This window comes from Mirounga angustirostris, unplaced genomic scaffold, assembly GCF_029215605.1.
Source record: "Mirounga angustirostris isolate CCGP_5_RB_7025 unplaced genomic scaffold, mMirAng1.0.hap1 SCAF_7, whole genome shotgun sequence".
Taxonomy (NCBI): Eukaryota; Metazoa; Chordata; class Mammalia; order Carnivora; family Phocidae; genus Mirounga; species Mirounga angustirostris.
In genome coordinates this window covers 57,078,482-57,104,685 of record NW_026991715.1, presented here as the reverse complement: position 1 = coordinate 57,104,685, position 26,204 = coordinate 57,078,482, and the positions used below count along the sequence as shown (strand labels likewise).

At 36.4% G+C, this 26,204-nt stretch overlaps 1 protein-coding gene across 1 annotated transcript in view; it reads left to right on the top strand.

The window, feature by feature from the left end:
- ANKRD31 (ankyrin repeat domain 31) overlaps window positions 1–26,204 on the top strand; it is a 142,736-nt gene that overhangs the window by 70,809 nt on the left and 45,723 nt on the right. The window contains exons 13-19 of the mRNA XM_064596246.1: window positions 2,770–2,822; window positions 3,761–5,291; window positions 5,987–6,151; window positions 10,441–10,623; window positions 11,497–11,639; window positions 20,235–20,397; window positions 22,035–22,150. Coding sequence (XP_064452316.1) covers window positions 2,770–2,822; window positions 3,761–5,291; window positions 5,987–6,151; window positions 10,441–10,623; window positions 11,497–11,639; window positions 20,235–20,397; window positions 22,035–22,150 — 2,354 coding nt within the window. The remainder of the gene's footprint in view (window positions 1–2,769; window positions 2,823–3,760; window positions 5,292–5,986; window positions 6,152–10,440; window positions 10,624–11,496; window positions 11,640–20,234; window positions 20,398–22,034; window positions 22,151–26,204) is intronic.

Sequence of the window (26,204 nt, the reverse complement as noted above, 5' to 3'; positions counted from 1 at the left end):
CATATTTACATTTCAAGCTATATGAAAAATTGCAGATATTCAGTTGGAGGCAAAAGTATGTGTATTTTTATGTTTTTTGTTTTGATAATCTGATTAATTGCTTGACTTCTCTATTTTATGGTAGCATGCATTGTTTTGCTCTGCTGAGAGTGCTTTCTCCAGCATTTTAGCCCTTTCTCCAAATCCAGAATCTCCTGTTCACCATTGCCCACTTCTGACCTATACTTACCCAAGGGAATTTCATTCAGGGAAGGAATCCCAAGCCTTTCTTCTTAGGAGTTAGCTCCCACTCTTCTTTAGGGAGGCAATTTATGAGGTGGGCTGGATTATCGTGCTTCATCAGGTGGTTTGAATATTTCTTAAGTTTGAACTTTCAAAGTCTGTCATTAATTATCAGCTTACTTATCAATATAAATGAAAAAATTAGTTTACTTAAATAAAGAATATCAAACAGAGTATTTGTTTTTAAATTTCAGTTGAAGAGCTTTTAATTACGGGAATGATGGATAAAGGACCTTCCTCATGCAATATATATTTGGTGCTTTTCTGTTGTAGAGTACAATACATCTACTTTGGTATAGGACTAGAGTTCATTCTTACTAATTTTATAGCCTGGGGTAAATTAACACTCTCAGTTTTCTCATCTGTAAATGTGGGCTTATAATATCTACTCCTCTACCTACATATCTGTGGGATTGTTATTGTGAGGATTAGAGTTGATGTATGTAAAATACTTCAATACAGTATCTTACATATGACAGAGCTTGGAGCAACAGAGTGAAAAGAATTACAGCTACGTCACTAAAATTCACCACTTCAGAATTTATATCTGTGTAGTTTTTTTTTTTTTTAAGTTGGTTATAATAGAGCATATAGACTCTTAAAACTGAGATGGGCATGAAGGAGGGCACGTGGTGTAATGAGCACTGGGTGTTATATACAACTGATGAATAACTGTGCTCTACATCTGAAACTAATGATATACTATATGTTAATTAATTGAATTTAAATAAGATGAATAGAAAAAAAAAAGATGTTAGTTGAAAGATGCTTTCTATACAGAAAACAAAACAAAGTGAGAGGGGAGAAAAGCCCCTTTCTTGCTTCCAGATTCTCTTAGGAACCATTCCCCAAATGGTGGTTCCTGTAAAACATTCTTCTGCTTTTTTATTTAAAACATTTTTTTTATTTATTTATTTTTAAAGATTTTATTTATCTGAGAGAGAGACAGAGATAGCGAGAGAGAGCAAGAGTGGGGACAAGAGGAAGAAGTAGGCTCCCCACTGAGCAGGGAACCAGATGCAGGGCTCAATCCCAGGACCCTGGGATCATGACCTGAGCCAAAGGCAGATGCTTAGCCCACTGAGCCACCCAAGTGCCCCCTGCTCTTCTATTTAAGAACCAAAGTTAGGAGAAGGCACACAGTCCTTTTTGCTCTTGAAAAATAATAATAACAAAATTAATGATGAAGCATTTTCTTTGTGCCAAGAACTCCTCTAAAGTCTTTACATGGATTATCTTATTTAATCCTCATAACAATTCTATAAGATAAGGACTGTTACTACTTTGATTTTATGGAGCTGAGGCAGAAATACTAAGAAACTTAACCCAGGGTCACCCAGCTGCTAAGCGAATGAGTGACGATAGAAACTCAGGAATCGGTTCCAGAGACTGTGCTCCCAGCTCCTTTGCTTCGTTGAAGGACATTCTGTGTGTCAACTCTCCTGCATGAGGTGTATAGGTAAATGCCAAGCCTCATTATGTACATTATAATTTGATTGCTGTCATGAAAACTACTCCCAAGAAATAAAATGTTCTTTTTCCCAGCTACATCCCTGTTAAAATATTTTTAAATTTCTAGTTCATAATGTATTTAAAGAATTTTCATTCATTTATTCCTTCCTCTATTAAATAATCATTGAATACCTCCTATGTGCAAAGCACTGTTTCTAGGTTTTTATCTTTTGTGGCCAAATGCATATGTAGGTAACTAATTCCACCTCTAGTATTTAAAAGAGACACTAAAGTACTTTTTTTTTTTTATTATCAACCTAGGTATATTTTGTTCAAACCGTCTTTTTTTGTCTTACTCATTCTCAAGAGCAACCTTTTCCCTGCATGTATGTTTCACTTTTAAGAGAATGAAGCATTCAGGGACGCTTGGGTGGCATAGTTGGTTAAGCGACTGCCTTCGGCTCAGGTCATGATCCCAGGGTCCTGGAATCGAGTCCCACATGGGGCTCCCTCCTCAGCGGTGAGCCTGCTTCTCCCTCTGCCTGCCGCTCTCCCTGCTTGTGTTCTTTCTCTCTGACAAATAAATAAATAAAATCTTTAAATAAATAAATAAATAAAGAGAATGAAGCATTCAAACTAGAACCTTATTAAGCAGACATATTAGGAAATGATAATCCAGTAAATTATGAAAGAATCTTACTTTCTAAAAGTAGTTTGCTAACAGTTGTGTTTCTGGATGTATCTATGGGGAATGTTAAAATAGTGAGTTTATTGCCAGCCTTTGGTATTACTTTGTTGGAGCCATATTGCTTTTCCTACAGAAATGTTTTCTGCTTTCTCAAGATAGTATGGGGCTTCTAAAACATAGGAGAACTATCAGTTATAGAATGTTATATGTGCCAATTTGAATGGAAAATGTTTGCATAATTTCACTTACTTCTCTGGTTTTCTCAGGGCAAAGGACAGGTGGGTTTTAGAAATCTAGAGTCTGACCACTGGAGGCTATTTTCTTTGATTTTCTCTTTTTGTTTACAGCTCAAAAGAACAGCACCGACCCGTTAGACATAGAGGATGCACACCAGCACAAGGTATAGCTCTGTTTAGCAATAAACATGTTTATGGAATGAACCTGCTGCTTATTTTATAGATAATCAGAGTGGAAGGAAAGATGCCGAAGCATTCATTCATCAGGAATAGTGACTTCACCTTTACTTTTAAGAAACTTAAGAATAATTACATGAGAATCAGAGGGTTCTGGGCTGTTAGTTTGCGAAGCAATTGAGTAAATATAGCTTGTCTCAGCACACTGACGTATCAGTAGCCATTTCCTTTGTCCTCCTCTTCATGGAGCCAGGAGGTTTATCAACCATGTCGAATTTCCTCTGGCCTAAGCACAGTACAAGAGCCAAAGGTGTTGATCCATTCCTTCAAATTTTATATGGTGGGCAGTTACTCTTCATCTGGTGCTTGAGTTGTGGTGAGAGAGAGGAAGTGGTGTCCCTGTTTTAATCTTAGCAGCCCACAATAATTTTTTCATGCAGATCAGTTTGGGAGCATATCTCTCTTCTTGTTTTTAAATTCCTTCTTCTGCTGCCCTACCTATAGTCTGTCACAGACACTAGATGAAAGAACTCTCTTAATTCTAGCTGTATCTATATAACAATTAGGAGAGGAGAGGGTCTTGAAAGCATTCTTGTTTGATTATGCTTAAAGCCCATAAAAATTAAGTAGATTAAATTTTTTTTATGCTTAATGAGATTAATACTGCTAAATACTGGCAAAAACAAATTAAAATGTGAAGCAGAAAATACAGATTAGTACACATACTGAGTCTTAGTCTACTACATTTGCCTTTTTCTATTAGTCTTTTTAAAATATCAGGTTGTATATATCCCATCAGGCCCTGTGGTTAGATCAAATCACAAAATTGAATGGAGTAATGGTTTGATTTATCAATAATCCTGAATTAATTGAGTATAGAACTACAGCTGAAAATTAAAGCTAACTATATGTTTTATTTCTTTAGAAACCAAAATTCAGTTCTAAAAATCTCATTGGGTTTGTTTGTAATGAAAATTCCAACAGACAGAAGTCAGAACTTGAAAAAGTTGATAAAGGAAGTAAAGGAGGATTATTTATAAATAAAGAAGATGTATATGAACCTTACCAAAAAGATTCCAAAGACACAAAATTTGGTAAATCCAAGCATAAACAATCAACTCTTAACCAAATACACTCTACTAGGGGACTCAGAAAGAAGAGTCTTCAGAATGTCAAAGGTCCTAACACAAATGTGTCTAATGATAAAGGAAGAAGAAACACACAACATAAAAGAACTCAAGTGGATGATGCAAAACAAGAAATACACATTCCAAGAAAGATAATACCTCTTTCTTCTGTCAGAAGAAGAAACAGATTGGTTAATGGTCAGCAAGATAATCTCCAAGCCTTTGATGACCTTCCAGAAAAGTCACATAAACTTTTTAGCCCACCTCTGTCAAGCCTGAAAAATGGATTAGGTAACAATATTGAGGCTTGTTCAATTCCCAGAGAGACACATACCCAGAGCCTAGATTTATCAGATAATCAAGAAATAAAATTCTCAGAATCCACTGACCAAGAGGAAGCTGTTCTTTTCTCAGGACTTTCCTTACAGAAAGAAATCAAGTTACCACTTGTTACTACAGATCAGCAGTCTCACACTCACCAAGAACAGCAGCACATTAGCCCTGATAAATCCCCTGAAAACAGTAACTCGGGTCAAAAAGGTGAGAGCCTTCATAAGTGGGAACATTCTTTTGCATCCTTTATAAAGGAAAATTTTAATAATGTTGATGAGGATGATTGCTTTACCTCTGAGAAGACTATAGCATGTAAAAGACCGGTGTGTTTTACAGGTTGCAAAAACCACTGTAGTTATAACGAGAATATAACAAAGAGAGAAGAAATGGATTTTCATCAGTTTTTCCCTTCTGAAAACCATTTTTCACAGGAAAATGAATTAAAAGCATACAGTCTAATCATACTTCCACAACAGGAAGCTGTTAATCTTTCTGATTCAGATAATACAATAGGTCCTGAACAACATATTGCCAATTATGAGCAATGCGCATGTGAAACTTCTTTTGATCACTCACATGGCAATCCTGAGCATACTTCCCTAGCTTGTCCAAGAACATTGTCAACACAGGAAGCTTCAAAGTTGACTAGTCATGTGAAGCTATTCAAAAGGTCTCAAGATTTTAGCTCCAGAGCACCGACTCCTTTAATGGATCAAACAGATACACATATTGTGGAAAAGGTAAATGAGGGAGAAGACACTAAAAGGAATTACAGTGATGAAAGCCAGAAAACAAGTTCTTCAAATGGGCCTTCATCCACAGTTGTTAATTCTCAAGTAATAGAAACAACTACAGTTAAAAAAAGGAAACAAGATCTTCCAGAGAGCAAAACCATACATGATACAGTTTTTTATTCCACTGACAATACCAGTAAAGAATTGGCCAACATCTCACAACTTAGACAGAAAGAAGAAAAGGAAATTTCTCATAAACCAGGTATTAGTAGTATATTGCTTGCTTTGTACACATCTCCTGTAGATTTACTTATTTTATAGAAATTTCTAACTGAATTCCACTGAACTTAGCCAAACTGACAAGAATGAGGACATGTGGACTATAATTTAGGGATATTGTTAGTTAAGTAATATTGTTTACTTTGAAAACCAAACCGTTATTATCAAAGATTGTTGCTAAATTGATATTTACAGAAGTTAATAAACAATATTTCTACCAATTTTTATGTTTCTTTTTAATATAGCACTTATTTAATATCAGTTAACCTAACATTTCCATAGCAGGAAATTGTTAGCTCTGTTGATTTCAGTGATTCACTGTATTCCCATCAGAATTGCATCCAGCAAACTTTATTATATAAAAACATTATTTATTTATTTATTTATTTTTAAGATTTTATTTTTAAGTAATCTCTATACCCAATTAGTGCTCTAACTCACAACTCTGAGATCAAGGGTCATATGCTCTACCAACTAAGGCAGCCAGGTGCCCCTAAAAGCATTTTTAAAGGGTTTCATTCCCTTAAAAAATAAATAAATAAAACAAAATAAAATTAAAAAAAAATCAATCCAGCTAGGAACAGAAATTTGGAACAGTTATGAGGCTAGACTCTTTTCTAATCATATAACCAGTAACGAGAACTGCAACACTGAGGTTGCAAAATGTTTGTTTTTCAGATGAGGAATTAACTAATAATATCAATGGAGATGAAAGCACTATGAGAAATGGTGAGAAAAAAGAAAAAACAAATTCTGAAATTTGCATGTCTAATATCCAAGAACACAAAAAAGTTCAGAATTTCAGAAAAAGGCAAAATTTCTTGAAAGCTACCTGCAGCCAAGGTTTGTATTCCTATATCTGTATAGGTAAAAGTTGACATGATCAAGCCCAGCAATTCTAAACTTTCAGATTTACTGTTGGTTTTTTTTTTTCATTCACTAAGTTATAAGATTATTTCAGCTCTATTTTTTAGATTGTTTTACTATAAAGTACCACATGAGAGTTTGTTAGTCTTCAAATACATTCTTGTCATGTTTCTGCCTATGACTTCTAGTTTTAAATATTAGAGGAGGTAAGATAAAGAGAGAGACAGCAAGAATATTGAGTGGGGGCAGTGCATCTGAATTTTGCCAGATCCTTTAGATACTTCCGTTGAGCCCTTTCACCATAAGGCAAATTAAAGAATGGCCACTGGTTTCTTTTTGTCAGATGAATGAACTGCATGTGTTTGGCTGTATGGACAAGTTAACTATCCTTTAACAGTTCTTGGAGCTAGTTCTGTGGTGAACAATAGGCTAAGCCAGGCCACTTCAGGTTAAATGGTAAATATGAAAAGTTCATTTATCTATCGTCTATTAAGAGGTAGGAAGGACACTGGATTAGGCATTCTCTGTGAACCTTCTCCCATTGTCCCCCTCTCATATAATCTAAATAATCTCATATAATCTAAAGCCCTTCTTACACATCCATCCTGTAGTGGGTTGAATAGTGGCCCTCCAGAACATGTCCATGTCCTAATCCCTGGAACCTGTGATAATATCTTATATAAAAGAGTGAATTTTACCTAAATAGAAAAAGAATCTCTGCAGATGTAATTAAGGATCTTGAGTTTCCAGAGAATAAAAAAAAAAAAAAAATAGATCACATACAAAGTAACTGAAAGCTGAGTATGTCTTAGTAGCATTATACTTTATTAATAAATAATATTGTTGATACCAATTATTAAATATATTATCAATTAATATTTATTAATTTGTTAATAAAGTATAATGCTATTAAGAAGTACTCAGCATTAACTGCAGTGGACTTTATGAAGAAGTTTTTTGTGAAGTTAGTGTGAGTCCTATTTGCTTCCTTTCCAGTTTTTTCCAGATTTTATTTTAAAATTTTAGTTACATGCTATAGAAATTTATGATGACAGTAAAATGGAATAATTTTTGAGTTTTTGCCCCAAAATGTTTACCATGTGCCTACCTTCTTTGCTACAACACACCATGAACTAGGTGAGAGGATTTGTACCACTCACAGTAACAATTATTAGAGAGATTTTTCAATTCAAACTTGCAAACTACAGGTCTGCTGTTTTGGATATTTCATAATTTTAAAATATATTCTCTCTATATGTATATATAATAAATATATATAATAGATATATCTTTATTCTTTGAATAAAGAATTTCTGAGTACAGATTTGTAAGAGCAGTATGATTTTTTTTTTTTTTTTGGCCAAAATTAGTAAACTTTATTTAAACTTCAAAAAATAAAATAACAGACAAAAGGCAGCTTTAGCTTTGTTCTTCCCGAGGATCAGATATAATGACCCAGAGCAGGAACTACCCCTAAGAAGTTAAAATACCCTTTACCCCCAATCAAGCCACAGGCAAGGAGGGAGCCTCGATTTGGGGACAGGCCTGGGGCGGGTGGGGTAGGAAGGAGAACACCACAGCCAGGCGAGTGGCTTCTGAGACAGCATGAGTGGAGAACAAGACAAGAAGCCCCAGCGGAAACGGGACCAGAACGTCAACGAGGAACTTTGTCACAGGTGCTATGTACAAGGGAGGCGGGCTGGGGGCCTGCGCCCCACAAGGGCACCACCCGGGCTGCCCCGCGCCTCGCGCACCCTCAGTTCTCCTCATCACTGTCGTCCGGGCTGATGGCCGGACTGGTGAGGCTGTAGGTGGGGCTGGTGGGGGAATAGCCAGGGGAAGTGGGGGAGTAGGTAGAGCCTTTGGGGGAGGTGGGCGAGTAGGTGGGGCTGGTGGGCGAGTAGGTGGGGCTGGTGGGCGAGTACTTGGGGGAGGGGAATGTAGATGTGAGGCTGTCAGTCTCCCCTGTGATTCACATTAACTGAAGAATCCATCTTTTAGAGAGTAATTCTCTAAACTTTTTATCTCTTGCCCTGAAACTATGTGCCTAGTTGCTGTGGCATTTAGGAAATAGAACAGGGAGAGAGTCTTAAGGTTTAATGCAGTGGTTCTTAAACCTTATCTTGCATCAGAATCACCTGGAAAGTTTGTTAAAACACAAATTACTGGGCTCTACCCCCAGAAAGTCTGAACATTAGGTGTATTATCTATTAGTGTATTACACATTTGCAAACTTAGCAGTTTAAAACAACACACATTTTTTTCTTATAGTTTCTGTAAATCAGGAATTGGGCATGGCTTAGGGAGATCTTCTGCTCAGGATATTTCATAGGCTACAATCAAGGTGTTGGCCAAGACTGGGGTCTCATCTGAAGGCTCAACCGGGGAAGGATCCATTTTCAAGCTCATGTGGTTGTCAGAATTCTCTTCCTTGAGGGTTGTGGCCACCTTGTGGTCATCCTCGGTTTCTTCCTTCATGAGCTTTTCCAGTGTGTCCTCTTGGTTCATCAAAACATGCAAGCTGAAGGTGACAGAGCAAGTTTGCTAGCAAGACAGAAAATGTTACAATCTCTTATAACCTAATCAAGGAAGTGAAATACCCTCAATATTGAGGTATTCTATTGGTTAGAAGCAAATTCTTCAAGAGGAGTGGATGATACAAGGCCATAAATACCAGGAGATGGGGATCATTAGGAGTTACCTTAAAATCTGTCCTCCACAGTAGGCTTGTGGGGTGGGCTGGAGAATTAGCATTTCTTTTTTTTTTTTTTTAATTTCATTTTATTATGTTACGTTAGTCACCATACATTACATCATTAGTTTTTGATGTAGTGTTCCATGATTCATTGTTTGTGTATAACACCAAGGGCTCTATGCAGTACATGCCCTCCTTAATACCCATCACCGGGCTAACCTAGCCCCCCCACCCCCCTTCCTTCTAAAATCCTCAGTTTGTTTCTCAGAGTCCATAGTCTGAGAATTAGCGTTTCTAACAAGTTTCCCAGGTGACACTGACACTGCTAATCTGGGACTACATTTGAGGACTGCTGGTTTAATGAATATTCTTTTCTGTTTCATCACTCTAATCCTCTACTTTGCCTTCCTTGTGTCTCACTCTGAAGCTTCTTTGATGTGATTTCTACAGAAAATAATTCTCCAGTTTCATGGCTTGGGGATGGGGACCTTGGGTAAGAGGAAAGGTTGCCAGACAATTCAGGGTTGGGGAAGGGAACTTGGAGTCCCAACTTTTGTATATATATACTTTCATTCAGTCTCCATGTTTCTAGCCCAGTTCCACAAACACTGCCTTTCACTGCACTTGATGCCCCCAAGTGCTGGGTTTAGGTGGGCTCTCTCCCTAATTCTTTTTGCTGGCATTTGGGTTGAGGCATTTCCCCTACTTCAAGGTGGAAACTCTTCTCCCGCAGCGATTTTCCGGTTCCCAAAAAGTTGTTGAAGTCTTTGTCTCCTATTATTTCCTCTTCTATTTTCTTTTTATGGTATTAAAAAAAAATGTTTTACGGGGCGCCTGGGTGGCTCAGTCGTTAAGTGTCTGCCTTCGGCTCAGGTCATGATCCCAGGATCCTGGGATTGAGTCCCACATCGGGCTCCCTGCTCGGTGGGAAGCCTGCTTCTCCCTCTCCCACTCTCCCTGCTTGTGTTCCCTCTCTCGCTCTCTCTCTGTTAAAAAATAAATAAAATCTTTAAAAAAAATGTTTTACTATCATTTTAGCATGGTTTGGGGACGAAATTGAGGGGAAAACATGGTCCTTTTTTTTTTTAGCTCCAATTTAAGTCTCTCTAACTTGTGGTACAAGAAGATTTTTAAAAAAATCTTTGGATAATGATGTTGTATTGCATGTTTTTTGAAAGAAAAATAATCCATTGGGCCATGGTTCAGTTTTTGGTGTCTTTTGTGATCAGAAACACACTCACTGGGATAGAGAAGAGCTATAGAAAGAGATGTTTTATAAAATCACAATTTGTTTTAAGAAAAATTTTGTCCATTGTTAAAGGACTACTGAGAGTGAAATGAGGGTAGAACTGAAGCAAGTTTGTTTTAATCAAGCTCATGGTAGGGTGACTAAACAGCTGTTGGAATGAATGCAAAGTAATGTACTTAGATGCTCTACAATTCCTTCACAAGTTATATTTTAAAACAGTAATAGCAATGATGATATTGATATATGTTTTGTATAGTGCACCCTACTTAGGATATTTGAGGAAGCTGCTGTGTATTTTCTAAGCTCCTTTGTAATGATCAGCATTTGACAGAAAAGAAGCCTCAGTTTTACTTGGCAAATTTACAGAAGTAAAAACAGCTGGGATCAATAAGAGGAATGCCAGAGGGGAAAGCCAGCTTCATTTGGCTGCCAGAAGAGGAAATTTGACTCTGGTGAAGGCTCTAATAGAATCTGGGGCAGATGTGAATCTAAAAGATAATGCAGGTTTGGATTCTTGAAATTTTAATTGTGTTTATAACTTGAACTCACTGAAATACACATTTCATCCACCCTTCCCCGGTTTTGATCATGGCTGCTAACTTTGAACTGTTTTTTTTAAAATATATTATTTAGTTGAATAGTTAAATTTATCTTGGTTTTCACCAGTTGCTAAAATAACCTCCTCTGAAACAGTTTTTAACATACATGTGGGAGCATTCAGAGGAAGTATACAGAATGGGGAGTAAAGGGAGCTTTATTTAGGTCTTTTTCTTGGAGATCTGAATACTAAACTCTGACTTTGGAGAGAGTGCCAATTTTTTCCCATTTCCCTATCCCTTCTCTTTCTCCTCTCTTTAAGTTATTCATTGTTTCTCTCTTTCCTTATTTTTATTTTCAGCCTCCATTTTTAAATTGATCTAACATTTTGCTTGAGCACAAAAAAATCTTGTGTGAGGAGTTAACAGGGAAAAACTCAAAAGATTGATTTCAAGAATCGTATGTCATTTTAGAGGGATATACGACAGTGCAGTGATACAAATGGGGAAGGCAGACTTGATCTTACTCTATTTTAATATCTGAGTTGAAACAAATTGACATGATTAGTTTTACTCTAGTCCCATTATATTTTATATTCTGTGAGTCTTCTGTTTTGGCCCTTGGATCAACAAATATTTTTGATGAGATTGGTTTTCAAAATTGAAACATTTCAAGGCCATAGTTTTCAATATTATTTCTTGTCTAATACTTAGTATATACATTTGAATCAATATAGATATTCATTGCATTAGTGCAAATAAGCTTAATAATGAAGATAGTACATGAATGTTGATTTGTAAGCAGCAGCTTGTTTTGTTTTTTTCTTTTTTCCTTTTTTAGGTTGGACACCACTTCATGAGGCATCTAGTGAGGGATCTAATGATATAATTGTAGAGTTGTTAAAAGCTGGTGCTAATGTTAATTGTGAAAATCTAGATGGGATTAATCCCTTACATGATGCTGCTGCCAACGATCATTTAAAGGTACAGTGCACATCAGACTGGGTTCCTCTTACTTTTTCTCATAGAAATGAGTGAAGAAAATTAAGGTATTTCAAACTGAGCACTAAAGTAATTCCTTAAAATAAATGATTTTTAAAACCTACTTAAAATTTTAAACAAAGATAGGATATTGTGTATAGATTGGAAAATCATATTAACTAATGAATTGTTTTTCCATTGTCTCTACCTCATAAAATTCATGTAAGTCAGAATAAAATGAAACGTCTCAGGGTAAACGTAGGCTATAAATCTAATACATTCCATTTTTAATTGTCTTAAATGATTTGCTGTTGTGATAAAAGAGTCTAATTATAGTGATAATATATGTTGACAGATGTTTTTTAACTCAAAATTTCTCAGTGGGTTTGAGGTTTCAAAGAAATGGGTAAAAATGCATGTTCCTGAGGGTTTGTTGTATATTTTTCTCCTTTGTTTTTCTTAATCAGACAGCCATCACAAAAGAAAATTACTAAGGTCATTATTTCAGTAACACTGAATTTCAAATCTAGACCTTAAAATCCTTAAGATTTTTAAACTCATCTTTGACAAATCTGAGAAGACTTTTATTGTTATCAGTAGGCATGTAGACTTCAGGACTAATCATTGGCTTTGAAAAAATAGTGAAGGAAACCACCACCAATAACAACATATGAAACCAAGGTTCATATAAAAAATACCTTGAACCCCTCCCTAACACCAATTTATCTGTCTCTAGATATTTTTAAGACCCTGGTGATTTTTTGTTAATTTTATGAAAACATATCCCCACTGTTTTCAGCCTAAAGGTAGTCACATGAAGGAATAGTATTGACTTTATGATTTGCAGCAATAAGAGATATAAACTAATGATTAAGAATAATATCAGAAAGGGGCACATGGGTGGCTCAGTTGGTTAAGCATCCAACTCTTGATCTCAGCTCAGGTCTTGATCTCAGGGTTGTGAGTTCAAGCCCCGCATTGGGCTCCATCCTGGGCGTGGAGCCTACTTAAAAACAAAACAATATTAATAATACCAGATGGGTGGACTAATGTCCAGAGTGGCTTCTTTTGAGCAAAGAAGCTCTTTGGCCTTTAAGATATTTAAATTAAAAAAGAATCTCAAGGTTATGTGATCATGAAATGGAAGAAGGGAAACAGGAAGAATCATTAAATTAATGAGCTTACTGGTTATATGTACAGGGAAAAGACCACTTAAAGTGAAACCACTTAAATAAGGGCCAAAATTCTGTAGTAGGAAAATCACATTTTTAGACATTATCCTGAAAAATGCAATATAAAACAAAGAAAATAAGGAGGTCCCTAATACCACCCATTCATTTGGGAATTGATTAGAAGGACTTTCAGAACTCAGCATACAGTTGTGCTCATAGCTAAGATTTCTTTTTTCTTTCCTTTTTTTTTTAAGATTTTATTTGTTTGAGAGAGCATAGGCGGAAGGGTAGAGGGAGAGGGAGAAGCAGTCTCCCCGCTGAGCAGGAGCCCCACGTGGGCTTCAGTTGCATTAGCCATATTTGAAGTACTCAATAGCTACATGTATCATATTGTATTGGAGGTGGGTACCATGGTGGAAATGTACATTAGAATGCTTCCATTGTCACAGAAAATTCTGTTGGACAGCTATGGTCTAGAGCAGGGATTGATAAATATTTCTTGTAAAGAGCTAGACAATAAACAGTTTAGTTTTCCTGGGCCACACAGTCTGTATCGTAGCTACTCAACTGTTGTAGTGAAAAAGCAGTCATAGACAATATGTAAATGAGTAAGTATGGATATGCTCAAATAAAACTTTATTTATAAAATCAGACAGCAGGGGGCACCTGGGTGGCTCAGCCGTTAAGCGTCTGCCTTCGGCTCAGGTCATGATCCCAGAGTCCTGGGATCGAGCCCCACATCGAGCCCCGCATCGGGCTCCCTGCTCGGCGGGAAGCCTGCTTCTCCCTCTCCCACTCCCTCTGCTTGTGTTCCCTCTCTCGCTGTGTCTCTCTCTGTCAAATAAATAAAATCTTAAAAAAAAAAAAAAAAAAAAAAACAGACAGCAGACTGGATTTGTCCCATGGGCCAGAGTTTGCTATTGCTTGATCTAAAGAATCACTTGAGTGTCTTCACATAAGTGACAGTATAGACGAAGTTTGCATTTAGAGTAAACTTCCATATCAATATTGCCTTTATTTTAAGGAGAAATGTTTTATTTGAAAAGAAGGAAGTAGTATTTTTAAGGATATTTTTGTTCCTTGGATACTGATATATTGCCAACATCTTTCCTCATATCTTCATTAATTTTCCTTCCATGTGACGGTTCTTCTATCATTGGCTCATTTTACTTCTAATTTCTTCCCTTTTGTCTTTATTTCTTTATCTTGAGATAGAATATTGATAGATAACCTAGAAAAATTAAAGAGAGAGCGCAGGAGAGGTAAATATATGGTATCATAGACCTAATCAATATCAATTCTATTATAGCCTATACATTTAATTCTTAGATTTTTTTTTTTTTTTACTCTTGCATTACTGCATGGAAAGTTATTCAGTCACCTATTTTCCCAACTTTTAACTTCTTTTTATATCTTAATTTCTGTTTTAAGTTATTTTCCAAAATGGTCATGTATTTTATCTTATAAAGCAAAGAGGATAAAAAGATAAGGAAAAGAAGAGTGAGAGGAAGGGACGCCTGGGTGGCTCAGTCGGTTAAGTGGCTGCCTTTAGCCCACGTCACGATCCCAGGGTCCTGGGATCGAGTCCCACATCAGGCTCCTTGCTCAGCTGGGAGCCTGCTTCTCCCTCTCTCTCCCTCTGCTTGTGCTCTCTCTGTCAAATAAATAAAATCTTAAAAATAAATAAATAAAATTAAAAAAGAGTGAGAGGAAAAGAAAAGGGAAAAAGATAAAAAGTGGGTGGGGATGGATATCTACTTTTGTACAGGAAAGACTAGAAAGGACAAGATATACCCTCCCACCTTAACAACTTGAAAGGTGAACAAAATACATAAAATAGCATTGTACAAAATGCAGCACAGGGCAGCAATCCTTGAGAGAAGGGAAGCAGATGAATCCTGTGGTTGCCTGACTGTATGGACTAGAGGGGGTTTCCAGGCATAGAAAGAGAAAAAACAAACAGTCCTATGGTCTCAAGTTCAGAAGACAGAATTTGGAGTTTAAAAGGCTCAACAGGTAGAATTTATGGGGCAAAATTACAGATAGAAAGGATCTGCATACAGAGAACTTTCCAGAAATTTGAAGGAGAATCCCCTTGATTTTTTGGCTAATCTACAAATATGTTTGAGAAAACTCTGTAAGATTAGGCAAAGAGCCAACAGGAAGGATTGACAGAACCATTGCTGGAGGTTATAGAGGGCTGAGTAGTTTATGTTTCCACCAGCCAGAATGGCAGGAACTCTTAAAACATGGAAGCATCAAATAGAGGGTATTTCTTGCATAGTTGAGGTAAATTGGTACTAAAAGTTTCTCTGAACTAACCTTAAAATTTGAAAGAAAATGTCAAAAAGATCATAGTAATTCCAGTAACCTAAACATGTCCCAGAACAAAGCCCAACAACATCCAAAGGAATACAATGAAATTCAGCACTAAGCAATATAAAAATCACAGTGTTTATCAATCAATCCAAAATTTTTTAAATAAAAAAGTACAAAATATTATCCATAAGCAGGAGATTTAAAAATGATCATTTAAAAGAGACCCAGAAATGACACAGATAATAGAATTAGCAGAAAAGGATGTTAAACAAATATTATAACTATATATATTCCACATGGTAGGCAGAATTCTAAAATGGTCCTCAAGATTCTTATTCACTGGCCTATACACACTATGTATAATCCCCTCCCTTTCAGTGCGGATGGGCCCAACCTAATGAGGTGAACCCTTTAAAAGAAGGAAAGCATCAGAGAAAGCCATGTGGCAAAGAACTGCAGAAGCTTCTAAGGAGCTGAAAGCAGTCCCCAACCCACAGCCAACAAGAATACAAGAACTTTATAAACTTTCAAGGAAATGAATTATACCAAAAACTAGTGAGCTTGGAAAAGGACCCTAAACTTAGATGATAATCAGTCTATGCTGACACTTTGATTTCAGCGTGGTGAAGACTCTGAGCAGACAACACAGCCACTCCATGCTCAGATTTCTGATCTACAGAAAAAGTGTGAGATAATAAATTTATATTATTTTAAGCTATCACATTTGTAGTAATTTGTTATGCAGTAAAAGAAAACTAATACACTCTCTTATGTTCAAGGAGGTGGAGGAAAACAGAAACATGATGGGAGAAGAAATGGAAGATATAAATAAGACTTAAACTACTAGAGATGAAAATAAAACATGTGAAGTGAGATATTTACCAAATGGCTTAGTTAACAGCATATTAAATACTGAAAAGTATTTAAGCTGTGGATTTGAAGATAAAGCATTAGAAATTATCCAAAATAAAACAAGAAAGACTGAGAGAACAAACAAAACAAAGACAAAGTAAGAAAACCTCGGTATCCTATAGGGTAATCTCAAGTTATATAATATACTTGCAAGCTTAATCCCCGAAAGAGGAGGGGTCAGAAAAAATACTTGGAGAATAAAGACCAAAATTATCCAAATTTGATGAAAACCATAAACCCACAGAACCAAAAATCTCACCAACCCTTCAGTAAAAGAAAAATGAAGAAAACTGCACCAACACATAACAAAACCAAATTGCTGAGAATCAGAGAAAAAAGGGAAAAATATTTTATTTAGTTAGTTAGTTTTATTCTCATAAAATATATTTATTAAAGTATCACTATCAACATAGTACAATAAAATAGTACATAAAGGGAGACAATTTAATTGATGCCACCAACCAAGTCATCATGTATCCTACAAGAAAAATATACTTCTAAGCATTAATAAATGATCATTACAATAAAAATAAAGATACACAATAAAAGGAAAGATATACCATGTTCAAGAACTGGAAGAATTAACATTGTTAAAATGTACATGCCACTATTTTTTTTATTTAAATTCAATTAGCCAACAAAGTACACAAAATATACATCATTTTCAGATGTAGTGTTCAATAATTTATCAGTTGTGTATAACACCCAGTGCGCATTACATCACACACCCTCCTTAGTGCCCATCACCCAGTTTCCCCACCTCCCCACCCATCTCCCCTCCAGCAACCCTCAGTTTGTTTCCTATGACTAAGTCTCTTACGGTTTTTCTCCCTCTCTGATGACTTCCCATTCGGTTTTCCCTCCCTTCCCCTATGGCCCCCTGTGCTGTTTCTTACATTCCACATATGAATGAAACCATTGAAACCATTTGATAATTGTCTTTCCCTGATTGACTTATTTTGCTCAGCACATAATACCTTCCAGTTCCATCCACGTCAATGTAAATGGTAAGTATTCATCCTTTCTGATGGCTGAGTGGTATTCCATTGTATATATATACCACATTTTTATCCATTCATCTGTTGATGGACATCTCAGCTCTTTCCACAGTTTGGCTGTTGTGGACATTGCTGCTGTGATTATTAGGGTGCAGGTGCCCCCTCGGATCACTACATTTGTATCTTTGGGGTAAATAGTAGTACAGTTGCTGGGTCATAGGGTAGCTCTATTTTCAACTTTTTGAGAAACCTCCATACTGTTTTCCAGAATGGCTGCACCAACTTATATTCCCACCAACAGTGTAGGAGGGTTCCCCTTTCTCTGCATCCTTGCCAACATCTGTCATTTCTTGACTTGTTAATTTTAGCCATTCTGACCGGTGTGAGGTGGTTTCTCATTGTGGTTTTGATTTGTATGGGAAAAATCTTTAAAGAAAAGTTTTAAAAGATAATTGTATACAGGAACAAATAAAATAATGGCAGCACATTCTGCGTGGAGCACTGGGTGTTATGCACAAACAATGAATCATGGAACACTACATCTAAAACTAATGATGTAATGTATGGGGATTAACATAAGAATAAAAAAAAAAAGTAAAGGTGATGTTGGCAAAGATGTGAAAAAATTGGAACTTTCATACATGGCTGGTGGTAATGTAAAATGGTACTGCTGCTATAGAAAACACTCTGGCAGTTCCTTCAAAAGTTGAACATAGAATTGCCATATGATGTAGCAAATTCCACTCTTAGGTATATAGCCAAGAGAATTGAAAACATGTTCACAGGGTGCCTAGGTGGCTCAGTCTGTTAAGTGTCTGCCTTCAGCTCAGGTCATGATCTCAGGGTCCTGGGATTGAGCCCCACATCAGGCTCTCTGCTCAGTGGAGAGCCTACTTCTCCCTCTCCCCCTGCTTGTGTGCTTTCTTTCTCTGTGTCAGATAAATAAATAAAATCTAAAAAAAAGAAAGAAAACATGTTCACACAAAAATTTGTATATGAATGTTCATAGCACTATTTTCCAAATAGCCAAAAAGTGGAAACAACCCAAATGTCCATCAGTTGATGAATGTATAAACAAGATGTGGTGCATAGCAATAAGATATTAAGCCATAAAAAAATGAAGTGCTGATACATGCTACCACATGGGTGAACCTTGAAAACATTATGCTTAATGAAAGAAGATGGATACAAAAGGCCACATATTACATGATTTTATTAATATGAAACATCCACAATAAGCAAATCCATACAGGCAGAGAGTAGATTAGTGATTGCCAGGGGCAACGAAGAAGAGGAAATGAAAAAGATAATGCCATGAAAACAATCAAAAGAGTGAGTGACTCTAGAAACATAAGACAAAGTATTTCAGAGCAAGGATGGAATGTTTCTAATTCATGGTTATAGTAGTGATTACTCCAGTAAAGCTGATTTAAAAAAAAAAAAGTCAGAAGAGGGACCTACTTCTTGGTCACCTAATTTTTGTCAAGTTCTTTGTTCCTAGGTCTTCCCATTGTATTACCTGGAACTCTCTCCCAACTATAGCTTTAGCCTTTCCTGTTTAGTGCCTTGTGGCCCTTTTGCTGTTCTCTTAGGCTTTTTAGGCTTTTTCCTACTAATGAGTGTTAAGGAAACAGAGCTGTTCAGGGTCCTGTTCCCTCTGAGCTGAGTTCTGTGTCTTCCAAACCAATAGATTAAATGAATCCATGTTAATACATTAAAGGTCAAGCACTTAGAGTAAGGCCTCATCTTAACACACAGAATAGTCATCATTAATATGGCATGATTTTTAAGTCTAGAAAAGCTTCCTTTGTTAAAAAACAAACAAAAAACCCCAGCTTTCTCCTGACCCCATATATAGCAGTGGAAAGAGGGTGTAAGGAATATGTATTTTTAAATAATTCCACAGGTGACTTTACTAATCACTCAGGCTTAGAAACCACTGGATTGAGGTACTGCTCAGCCCATCTTTTAAAAACAAAACAAAATACCTTTACTCAGACTTCACTAAGTTTTCATCAAAAATCTTTGCAGGAGACTTTTTTCATATGCTATTTATTATCTACTGTCTCTCATTAGCTCGGTTGGTCTTTTCATTCCTCTAAAGAAAACAGGTTTTAGGGGCCCACTTTCATTAAGAATCCACTATGTACAAGGTATTTGATAAGGGCTCATATTTAGTTCTCATAGATGATAAAAATGAGGTTCAAATGGTAAATAACTTGCCCAAGGACATAGCTAGTAGGTAGCAGGAGTGGGTTTTGTATGCTCGACTTTAAAATAAACGTGTTTCCTTTTATGCTGTGCTAACTCTGGGAGGATGGAACAAATGAGGATCTATCGTCATCATCTTCACTGACCCATTTGCTCCTAAATTCTCTGCTTCTCCATACCTGGACATACGGAGAAAGAAATAAGTCACTAACACAGAGCATATCTCTGTTCTTAAAAAATCCTGACCATCTTTTCCTAATTAGGTTTTTCAGTGGTTTGAGTCACTTGCTTGCCTCACACAGATGGAATCATGGGCTTTTTTTCACTAGTTGACTTATACTATAACCTAATTAGTAATATCTTTACCTTTGATCATTTATAAACTTCTAATATACAACAGCTTTGAGTTACTCAGAGAAACCTTATTTATATTAGAAACTGCCCCCCAGCCAATGGCACAACCTCTATGACTTCAGTTTTCTCTTCTGTAAGATGATGGGGTAGGAGTAGATTATTTCTAAGTTTCCTTTTGCATTCTGTGCATATAAGTCACTTATTTCGGACACATGACAGATTTGCACAAACATTATTACAAGGGTCATTGGATTTTCAAGCTAGCTCATTAAACTTCTTGAACAAGCAACATACCTAAAATACAGTAATGCAGGTTGGAGGAAGAGACAAAGGGCTCTGTTAAAGAGATAGTCTTGCATATCATTCTGCCTATGTTTACTTCTTGATTGCAATGAAGACAGCATATCTGGTACTTTTGTGTCATCATGTTTTGTTATCCTCTGAGGAAAATTCGTGAAGCAGTTTACAGTTTTCATATCAAATTTGATAAAAAATTTTCTTGGCCAGAGTTTGAAACCTCTTTTGATAACTTTTAATACTTTGATAACTTTTAATAGTGGTGACTTATAATGAAAGCAGAAATTATTGATCTTAGGTGTCTATAAAGATAACTTTGGAAAAATATCTTCTAGGCAGCTGAGATTCTACTACAACATGGAGCAAACCCAAATCAAAAGAATCAAAAGCAGAAGACTGCTTTGGATGAAGCAGATAATGAAAAAATGAAAGAGCTGCTGAAATCTTATGGTGCAATTGAGACTGATAATAGAGATGAAAGTAATGTTATAGCCACTGGTATGTATGTCAGTATTGCTTAGACAAGTGTATACCTCTGCTTAGAAAAATCTTCAGATTTGTAGTGTAAATTGTTTCATAATTGGGGTAGATGTTTTGTGTGTTTATTAAATTCTTGAAAAGCATTATTTATTTTTAGAAGTTAGCATTTCCAAATTGGTTTAATTTATATACCATATGATCCAGTTGGATTGGAATTACATGTTGAAATGGAACCCACATTATTCATTAAACAATTATTAATCTCTAGAGATAGAGACGTAACTGAAACCACACAAATTGGCTTACTGGTAGTGGGGTTGGAAAAGGTTGGCATTATACTAAAATCTTTGCAGCTAAGATCCCATTACTTCAAAATTTGTAGTGGTTCATGTGAAAGGGCCTGATGCAAACTTTTCAATACTCTAATGTTCTAATGCTAGAATATGAATTTGTTAATAAGCAAATATACTTGTATGCATATATGTATGTGTAAATATAATGTAAAAAATATTCAAGGGAATTTACAGGGAGGCAAAATTTTATGAACCATTTTTTAGAAATAGTTTGCATTTAAATAATATAATGAACTATCTATAAGAAATAGGCATGTAGTAAACACTAATTTAGAAAACATATATTTGTTAAGAACCTGCCAAGCAAATTGAGTATTTGCCTATGAGGAACTTATTCTTGTGGGGAGATCAACCAGAAAACAAACAGTTAAACACAGTTTATTAAGTGTTGAGGAGAGTGATTTGTTCTTCCTTTTCTGTCCTGCTTGAGCCTTGACTCATACGAGAAACCCAGAAACATATCTGCCCTTTCTCCCTATGAGGCAGAATAACTGGGAAGAGAACCCCTGTCACACACATTTCCCCCAGCCTACCACTATCTTTACCAATTGTTGATTTTCAAGAGAGGAGTTATATTATTGATATGATTGGTCAGAGCCAAGGATAATCACTGTCTCATATTCTACTAGTGAGATAGATCATGTGTAGCTCAAGGTCAAGACTGATACAAGTTCCTCTTTTCATTGCCTGCTCCAATATAAAGCCCCAGCCATGTCTCTCTCCCTCTCCACAGCCATGTTTCTCTCCCGCCCTTGGAGTTATTGGGCACTCTGTTATGAAGTGCTGTATCAATTCCCACTTGTCTGTTGTTTCTTGTGTATACATTTCCTTGATCAAGTACCCTAAAGGGATGAGGGATGAGGGATGTAGGTTACAATAGTTATATGAAGAAAGGGAATCCAGAATGGGAAAAGGGTCAGAGACAATGAATTGTAGACATAGTGATTAACAGCATGGATTTTGGAATCAGATCTATTTTTAGTACTAGCTGTGTGACATTAAGGAAACTTCCGGAATCCCTCTAAGCTTCATTCTCCTCTTCTGTAAAATGGACAGAATAAACTACCTATGAAGATTAAATAAGATGGTTCAGGAAAAGAGTTTGCCATCCACTGTGTGATAAGTATTCAATAAATGTTAGCTGTAATCACTCAATTGATACTAATAATGAGATGCTGATCAACATTAAGTTATTATAGTAATTGTAGACTTAATTTATTTCTATTCCTGTCACCATTAAAATTGATAAAATGCAGCTAAATTTTTACACATTATTATATTTTCTAATTTTAATTTTTAAAGTCAAAATTCCTGCTGTCCGACCAAAAAGACTTAAACGGTGTTTTTGTGATGACTGCAAAACTGTTGATCCACCTTCTCTTTCACACAGAGAAAAGACAAGAGAAAGCCATCCTGTGGTGAGTAAAATTGAAATCCTTTCATTTTTCATCTTAGAAAATGCCATTCTTTGGGCCAGCCAGCCATTGGTTATTGGCAGTATTCTTTGCATTTTAAGGACACACAGGTTGAAAATATTTTTTGTTACAAGAAAATAATACAGTTAATGAGCCAAGAAAATATGTTGTACAGTTAACTCACTTATCTGCATTGAATACAGAATTATGGATTAGCTGCTGTTCTTTACAACTAGGTTGTATTCTTTAGCTACTTCTTGTCCCACTATCATAGCGTGTCTTCATCCACCCATTCCCACAAAAAGTCTAGGATGCATAGTAAGTAGAAAAGATCCTAGAACCCAGACAAGAAGAGAAAAACAACTGGGGTTAGCCAACGTGGAATCTCACATGGTTTATAGTGATAGTGTTTGCTATATGTAAAGCTCTTCATATAAAAGTATATTTATACAAAAATAACATAGTAGTTGCTCAATAAAAAATGTTACTTGTTAAGATGGATATGTGTAACTTGATTAAAAACATAAAGCTTACTAGAAACTAACTCCTTAAGAAAGTAGCATCCTCAATGAAATATTATTTTGAATAATACTATGTATGTTCAGGGGCACCTGGGTGGCTCAGTTGTTAAGCATATGCCTTTGGCTCAGGTCATGAATACAGGGTCCTGGGATCGAGCCTCACATCAGGCCCCTTGTTCAGCAGGGAGCCTGCTTCTCTCTGCTTCCCTCTGCCTGCTGCTCCCCCTGCTTGTGCTCTCTCCCTCTCTGTCAAATAAATAAAATCTAAAAAAAGAAAAGAAAAGACTATGTATGTTGATGAGACTTCTCTTACATGCTTTCTGTTAGTCATTGTAAAGAAGACATTGCCATTCATTGAACCTAAACTATTAATCAACAAATTTGTAGCTTAAATATTTTATCTTAAGTGGTATTCAAACTAAATTACATTTGCCTCAGCACTTTGAAAATGTTTTACACTGTTTCCTGGTATCTGTTGTCATGGACAGAAAGTCAACCATCAATCTGTCATTCCCTTGTAGATAATCTGTCTTTTAATCTTACAGATTTTATATTCTTCACTTTCACTAAGTTGTGTCTAAATGTGGAGTGTTTTTATTAATTATAATCAGGCCTAGAAATGCTCCTTTAATCTGAAGGCACATTTCTCATTTGTATTTCAGGAACTTTCAGTCCTTATACCTTTGAAAATTGCCCCTGCTCCATTCTCAGTATTTTTCTGTTTTTGTAACCTCTATTCAGATGTCTTTTAGACCAGTCTCCATGTCTTCTAGTATCTTCTTCATATTTTCCATCTCTTTAACTCTCCACAGTATATTCTGTGTGATATCCTTTGACTTCTCTTCTAGTTCATTATTATTCTCCTCAAATATTTCTAATCTATTTAACCCATACATTGAGTCTTTAAATTAAATGACTGTTTTTTATTTCTAGAAATTATGTTTGCTTTTCAAATTTTTTGTTTTCAAGAAAGAACAAAATAAAACAAAGACTTTTCTGCTCTTAAAATATTGATAGGATTTTTAAAAATCCAAGCGTTTTTTGAAAGGAATTTCAAAGTCTCTTCCTGATTCTTTCTCATGATAACATGATTCTTTATGTGGTTTTTAATTTTTTATTATAATCCCCTTTCCATGAGGACTGATTACTGTGGGAATTTTGGTGTGCCTAACCTTTGTGTTGAACATTTGCATCTGCTGAGGCCCTAGAAGTTTATCCGTTTCACACAAGTTTTTATGCTAATTTCTCAATTTGGGTTCCTAAACCACACAAATTATATAAATTTAATTCTTATATATATGTGTGGTATAGGCTTGAGTCTCTAATTTTCTACCCAAAGCCTTGGGTGGTGACAAGTAGAGTTTTTCTAACCTTTAGTTAAGCTAAAGGTCACTAACTTTATGTGGGGATTCCGTGCCTCCTTTTCCTTTGTGAGCATTAAAAACCCAGCCCCTAATACCTATATTTGTTCCAAATCCCTGATGGGTCACCACTAGTTTCATTTCTGACACCAGGGAATTTTTCAGTCATTTTCCATTCTTAGCTGTGTGTGGGTATATATATATTTTTAAAGATTTTATTTATTTATTTGACAGAGACACAGCGAGAGAGGGAACACAAGCAGGGGGAGTGGGAGAGGGAGAAGCAGGCTTGCCACTGAGCAGAGAGCCTGATGCAGGGCTTGATCCTAGGACCCTGGGATAATGACCCGAGCTGAAGGCAGACGCTTAACGACTGAGCCCCCCAGGCGCCCCTGTGTGTGTGTATATTTAAAGTTTGTTGTATTTTGTATACTGTTTCCATATGTTTGGAGTAGGCAGAGGTTCTTCTCTATCAGCTCAGCCCACCATATCTTTAAGGTGTGTTTTCATGTAAAAATTAGAACATCTTGGGGCGCCGGGGTGGCTCAGTTGGTTAAGCGACTGCCTTCGGCTCAGGTCATGATCCTGGAGTCCCTGGATCAAGTCCCGCATCGGGCTCCCTGCTCGGCGGGGAGTCTGCTTCTCCCTCTGACCCTCCCCACTCTCATGTGCTCTCTCTCATTCTCTCTCTCTCAAATAAATAAAATCTTTAAAAAAAAAATTAGAACATCTTGGAAAAACTGCCTGTTATTAACTGTATAGGTGTTTGCTTCAGGAGTAATGTATATTATTTCACATGCCAAGCTTCAGGAAAAATGTAATGGAGATACAAGAGTCTAAAGAAAACCAACTTTGGGTGGAGGAATGGGTAAAATGGGGGAGGGGAGTGGAAGGTAGGTTTCCAGTTATGAAATAAATAAGTCACAGGGATAAAAGGTACAACATAGGTAATATAGTCAATGATACTGTAATAGTGTTGTATGGTGACAGATGGGAGCTACACTTGTGGTGAGCATAACATAACATATAAACTTGTCAAATTACTGTTGTACACCTGAAACTAATGTAATATTATGTGTCAACTGTACTTCAATTAAAAAAAAAGAAAAAGAAAACCAACTTTAGAAAAGGAGAAAAACTCAAGAAATATAAGGACTTTAAAGTCATTAGGGGTTAGTCTTTTGTAAATGTAAACTTATTTTTGAATGTTGGAAACTTCAAATCAAATTGGGGAGAGGAGTGACTCTATGGCCAGATACAAAGGAAATGAGATGATTTTAGTTTGCTGCCACCTTATAACACCTTTAGATCACAGCATGTAGGCAGCTTCCTTCTCTATACCCGCGTAGATGGAGTAATAATACTAATAGTTGGCATTCACTGAATACTTATTATATGATAAGCTCTCTAAGTCCTTATACTAACTCATTTTAATCCTCATAATAACCCTTCTGGGTGCGTTCTGTTATTCTCATTATTCTTCCTTATTACAGTTGAGGAAGCTAAAGTAAAAGACGTTAAGTAACTTAATCCAGAATTTTATTTCTGTTAAGTAGCAATACCAGAATTAAAGCAGTGCCAGGCAGTCTAGCTGCAGAGCCTGTGCTTCTTTCTTTTTTTTTTTTTAAGATTTTATTTATTTGAGAGACAGAGTGAGCAAGAGAGAGAGTACAGGAGCAGGGGCAGAGGGAGAAAGAGAAGCAGACTCTCCTGCTGGGCAGGGAACCCAATGCGGGGCTCCATCCCAGGACTCTGGGATCCTGACCTGAGCTGAAGGCAGACGCTTAACGACTGAGCCACCCAGGCGCCCCAGAGCCAATGCTTCTGACCACAGTGCTATACTGTACAAAATTGTAAGAGAGGTGTCAGAGTCAAAGATGATCCTGCCATGAAAAATAGGAAATTTGGAATAAAATTATAGTGAAGCTTTCCATAACCACAGTATAAACTGTCTAAAGCTGCTTGTTCCAAAGACAGATCATAGGTTGGGTTTTCTGGTATTTCTTTTTAAGATAAAAATGCAGTAATGAAGGACTAAGAAGGGGGATCTTGGAGGGAAGGTTATACTGGCCTCTTCATGATGGAAGGTAAAGCTGGTGTGGAGTTGAAGGTTATTGCCCATGGTAGCCAAGACTGAATGCATCCACAATATGAGCAAAGCAAGACAGAAAATCA